At 43.7% G+C, this 6000-nt stretch overlaps 1 protein-coding gene across 1 annotated transcript in view; it reads left to right on the top strand.

The window, feature by feature from the left end:
- The first annotated feature begins 211 nt into the window (after window positions 1-211).
- LOC139366528 (E3 ubiquitin-protein ligase SH3RF2-like) overlaps window positions 212-6000 on the top strand; it is a 43088-nt gene continuing 37299 nt past the window's right edge. The window contains exons 1-2 of the mRNA XM_071104131.1: window positions 212-300; window positions 866-1340. Of these exons, the coding sequence (XP_070960232.1) occupies window positions 888-1340 (453 nt within the window). The 5' untranslated portion in view covers window positions 212-300; window positions 866-887. The remainder of the gene's footprint in view (window positions 301-865; window positions 1341-6000) is intronic.

Below are 6000 nucleotides of genomic sequence, written 5' to 3'. Positions count from 1 at the left end.
TAAGAAAGATAATGTAGGTGACTTGTATGTATTTTACAGTTTGGCGATTGACGATATAGCCCGCTGTGTGGTGATGGTTTGGTTACGGGCTGACTACGTACCTTTCCAGTTTTGATTGTTTACAACCACATATAATGATTTAGTGGTGAAATCTCCGCCACCTACCAGTCAAGGGTTAAGGAATGAGACGTGTAAACCGATACGAGTGTCTGGCAAGTGCAGTTGCAAAACGTGTTCAGTTTAGACGTGGGAATGTTTGTTAGCATACTTGCCTTTAGAAGAGTGTTTCCGACAAAAGAGGTAGGCTATGTATTGATATTGTGGACAAATATGTGGTTTGAATTTAAAACATTGCATTGAAACGCGTGTCTGTAAATCGACAAGGAGATTTGTCAATTGTGTGGCTTTCCACTGCGTTAGCCGAGGCGCTAGAGACAGTTCCAGCGCGTAACCAATTTTTTTGCCATTTATTTTCATACGTTTTATTAAAATATACCGTATACTGTCTGTAATTTTAACAAGCACGGTACGTTATTCATTACAGCGAGTATGTTGGTGTTTTTCGATTGAGTAGACAGGTATGTCGCTTGGTATTGTACTTCCGGTTACCTGAACAGTCGGCCTAACCGCAGGTGACATGACACTTGTGCGCGATCTGCACAGCTCAAGAGAAGAAGAAACCGTATTCGATGCGATGTTTACAAATGGAAAGTATTATCACTAGCCTGTATTTAATGTAATAACAATACATTACGTAGTATAGAATTGTATACATGGGAGATTTTTTATTAGAAGGGAGATGGGAGATTTTTTTTTAAAAGGAAAATCTTTATATAACTTATGATTTCTTTATCCTCCTTTCCAGAATGCTGTAATCAGTCTGATGAATGAGAACACACAGCCACACCGAAGCAGAACCCTGCACCCATTCTAAGATGGAGGAGCTGGCTGTGTTGGACGTATTGACGTGCCCGCTGTGTTTAGAGCGGCTGGATGTTTCAGCCAAGGTCCTGCCTTGCCAGGATACCCCCTGGAAGCCCAGCCTGCATCAACAAGAGAACTCCAGGCCCGGGGCCAAGATTGCGCTCCACTGCCCAGAGTGTCATACCCTGGTCCAGGCCAGGTCGGTGGAGGAGCTGCCCCCTAACCTCCTGGTTCGCCTCTTGAAGGGGCTCAACCAGGGGTCCATGGAGCCAGGTCGGGACAGGAACAAACCGTCTGTCCGATATATGGAAACCTCTGCCAGGGGCAGGGAGGCCCAGCAGCAGCATCAGAAACAACAACAACAGAACCCACAGTCTGATCAGCAGCACAGAGAGAGGCAGCATGGAAATAATGAGGTGAGTAGCTGGGTGTTATCATGGATCCACTCTCCTTTGAAGTTATGATGTGAAACTCACTCAATGACTAGTGCAAAATGACAGCACCAACTGGTATTCTGTTACTAAACTTTACATTTGGACTGATCTTCAACTAAATGTGTTTTGGTAAAATGTGTTAAGTGTGCAAAGAGTTGTTTGGTTTGTTTAACTTTAATCACTGGTTTTTGTTTGACACACATTTTAAAGTGGAAAATACTGCTGATATAGTGCTCCTACAGTGATTTGATCCATGCTGGTGTAGTGCTCCTACAGTGATTTGATCCATGCTGGTGTAGTGCTCCTACAGTGATTTGATCCATGCTGGTATAGTGCTCCTACAGTGATTTGATCCATGCTGGTGTACAGTAGTGCTCATACAGTGATTTGATCCATGCTGGTATACAGTAGTGCTCCTACAGTGATTTGATCCATGCTGGTATACAGTAGTGCTCCTACAGTGATTTGATCCATGCTGGTGTAGTGCTCCTACAGTGATTTGATCCATGCTGGTATAGTGCTCCTACAGTGATTTGATCCATGCTGGTGTACAGTAGTGCTCATACAGTGATTTGATCCATGCTGGTGTACAGTAGTGCTCCTACAGTGATTTGATCCATGCTGGTATACAGTAGTGCTCCTACAGTGATTTGATCCATGCTGGTGTAGTGCTCCTACAGTGATTTGATCCATGCTGGTGTAGTGCTCCTACAGGGATTTGATCCATGCTGGTATACAGTAGTGCTCCTACAGGGATTTGATCCATGCTGGTGTAGTGCTCCTACAGGGATTTGATCCATGCTGGTGTAGTGCTCCTACAGGGATTTGATCCATGCTGGTGTAGTGCTCCTACAGGGATTTGATCCATGCTGGTATACAGTAGTGCTCCTACAGGGATTTGTTCCATGCTGGTGTAGTGTTCCTACAGGGATTTGATCCATGCTGGTGTAGTGCTCCTACAGGGATTTGATCCATGCTGGTGTAGTGCTCCTACAGGGATTTGATCCCATTCATGGCTAGAATTTCATCCACACACTTACCTCCAAACTCCAAGTTCGCCTTCTTACATCCAATGGATAAATGATTTACCCATGTTAACCAGGTTTCCATCCAACCTTTTCATACGAGTAAAGTTCAAGTCAGATAAAAGAAATGTCACGAAAGGCCAGATGGATACAGCCAATCTGTCGGCAAACTACTAATGTCTACAAACCAAAATACGCTGTAATTATGTGAGAAATGGCAGTGGAAACGCCACATGCACAAATATTGATATAATAACCATCATATGGAAGTACTGGAGTCCAGCGATGATATGTGGTGTGGTCCTCCCACTACGACTCGGGAAAGCATGCAGTTTATTAGACAAGAAATGAAATAAATTGTGATGAACTTCACAGGGTGGTGAAATTGGATGGTGATGAGCCTGATACTGCTTTCCAATAAATCATTGTTATTTGTCAAAAGGCAGCCAAGCATCAATCATCACGTCACCAGAATAAGACCTGATGCTTGGCTGCCTTTTGACAAATAAAAATGATCTAGCATTTATCCATAATAATCTCATCATGAAAGTAGCCTACTAGCAACAACCGGATGTTCCGGTTTGCAGGAGAAATGGAAAGACCCTGTGACGCCACTTCCGCTTTTGGACATTAACAAGGCTACATAGACGATAGAGGCCTCTAGTGGCCAAAATGCCGTATTACCATGGGCAGCGCCATGACCAGGAAATACTGCACCATTTTAACGTAGTCAACTGGGTGGGACTTCCGACTTCATTGTCTGATCCCTGTTGGTTGACACTGTTGGTTGACACTGTTGGAGTCATGTCCAACCGGGTCATCAGGAGAGATCAACTAATCGTGAAGAAGAAAATGTACTACTTCAAAATGGAGATAGCGCTTTTGAGGCTGTCACAGACGCCATAATTGCACGGATACAATGAGGCCTCTTTCCATCTCTATGGGCCACACCCCATCTTAACTCCTCCTCCACATTTACTGGGTTGAACAGTGCAGTTCTTCTCGTCCAACATAGTAAATGTCAATCCTGTACACCCCAATTAGTATGGTATGTTACGTTTCCTATGGTATGTATTCATTTCTGGTTGTCCATCATCCATTTAGTATGATATGTTAGGAATTACAATCAAATAAACATTTTACGTGCCAAATACAACGGGTGTAGACCTTTCTGTGAAATGCTTCCTTACGAGCTCTTTCCCAACAATACAGAGTTAAAAAGTGAGAACAATTTGCTTAATAAAAAAAAAGGAAATAGTAAGAAAATAACATGGCTATATACAAGGAGTACCAGTACCGAGTCAATGTGCAGGGGTACGAGGTAATAACATGGCTATATACAAGGAGTACCAGTACCGAGTCAATGTGCAGGGGTACGAGGTAATAACATGGCTATATACAAGGAGTACCAGTACCGAGTCAATGTGCAGGGGTACGAGGTAATAACATGGCTATATACAAGGAGTACCAGTACCGAGTCAATGTGCAGGGGTACGAGGTAATAACATGGCTATATACAGGGAGTACCAGTACCGAGTCAATGTGCAGGGGTACGAGGTAATAACATGGCTATATACAGGGAGTACCAGTACCGAGTCAATGTGCAGGGGTACGAGGTAATAACATGGCTATATACAGGGAGTACCAGTACCGAGTCAATGTGCACGGGTACGAGGTAATAACATGGCTATATACAGGGAGTACCAGTACCGAGTCAATGTGCAGGGGTACGAGGTAATAACATGGCTATATACAGGGAGTACCAGTACCGAGTCAATGTGCAGGGGTACGAGGTAATAACATGGCTATATACAGGGAGTACCAGTACCGAGTCAATGTGCAGGGGTACGAGGTAATAACATGGCTATATACAGGGAGTACCAGTACCGAGTCAATGTGCACGGGTACGAGGTAATAACATGGCTATATACAAGGAGTACCAGTACCGAGTCAATGTGCACGGGTACGAGGTAATAACATGGCTATATACAAGGAGTACCAGTACCGAGTCAATGTGCACGGGTACGAGGTAGTTAAGGTATAATTGAGGTAATATGTACATGTAGGTAGGGGTTAAAAGTGACTAGGCAGTCAGGATAGGTAATAAACAGAGTAGCAGCAGCGGATGTGAAGAGTGTTAAAGTGTGTGAAAATGTGTGTGTGGGGCGTCAATATGCTCGTGTGTGTTTTGTGTGTATTGGAGTGTCAGTGTAGTATGTGAGTGTGTGGGTAAAGTCCAGTGAGTGTGCATAGAGCCAGTGCAAGAGACTCAGTGCAATTTTTTTCTTCAATTCGTACAATCTGTTACAACTTTGCAAAACGTATCATATATATATCATATATTCCAATTCGTTGTGGCTAACGTTAGCTAGGTGGCTAATTGCCTTTAAATTGTTTAACTTGGGTCAAACGTTTCGGGAGGCCTTCCACAAGCTTCCCACAGTAAGTTGGGTGAATTTTGGCCCATTCCTCCTGACAGAGCTGGAGTAACTGAGTCAGGTTTGTAGGCCTCCTTGCTAGCACATGCTTTTTCAGTTCCGCCCACACATTTTCTATAGGATTGAGGTCAGGGCTTTGTGATTACCACTCCAATACCTTGACTTTGTTGTCCTTAAGCCATTTTGCCACAACTTTGGAAGTATGCTTGGGGTCATTGTCCATTCGGAAGACGCATTTGTGACCAAGCTTTACCATGCTGGTATAGTGCTCATACAGTGATTTGATCCATGCTGGTATAGTGCTCCTACAGTGATTTGATCCATGCTGGTATACAGTAGTGCTCCTACAGTGACTTGATCCATGTTGGTATACAGTAGTGCTCCTCCAGTGATTTGATCCATGCTGGTATACAGTAGTGCTCCTACAGTGACTTGATCCATGTTGGTATACAGTAGTGCTCCTACAGTGATTTGATCCATGCTGGTGTACAGTAGTGCTCCTACAGTGATTTGATCCATGCTGGTATACAGTAGTGCTCCTACAGTGACTTGATCCATGTTGGTATACAGTAGTGCTCCTCCAGTGATTTGATCCATGCTGGTATACAGTAGTGCTCCTACAGTGACTTGATCCATGTTGGTATACAGTAGTGCTCCTCCAGTGATTTGATCCATGCTGGTATACAGTAGTGCTCATCAGTGATTTGATCCATGCTGGTATACAGTAGTGCTCATCAGGGATTTGATCCATGCTGGTATACAGTAGTGCTCATCAGGGATTTGATCCATGCTGGTATACAGTAGTGCTCATCTGTGATTTGATCCATGCTGGTATACACTAGTGCTCCTACAGGGATTTGATCCATGCTGGTATACAGTAGTGCTCATCAGAGATTTGATCCATGCTGGTATACAGTAGTGCTCATCAGTGATTTGATCCATGCTGGTATACAGTAGTGCTCCTACAGTGATTTGATCCATGCTGGTATACAGTAGTGCTCCTACAGGGATTTGATCCATGCTGGTATACAGTAGTGCTCCTACAGGGATTTGATCCATGCTGATATACAGTAGTGCTCCTACAGGGATTTGATCCATGCTGGTATCGTGCTCCTACAGTGATTGTAGTAAGAGGCTCTTATCTGAGCAGTTCAATAGATATAACAGTCAAGCTAAGTT

This window comes from Oncorhynchus clarkii, chromosome 14 (assembly GCF_045791955.1).
Source record: "Oncorhynchus clarkii lewisi isolate Uvic-CL-2024 chromosome 14, UVic_Ocla_1.0, whole genome shotgun sequence".
NCBI classification, from domain to species: Eukaryota; Metazoa; Chordata; class Actinopteri; order Salmoniformes; family Salmonidae; genus Oncorhynchus; species Oncorhynchus clarkii.
Note: the sequence above shows the minus strand (reverse complement) of the source record. Positions and strands in the feature narration are given on the sequence as shown.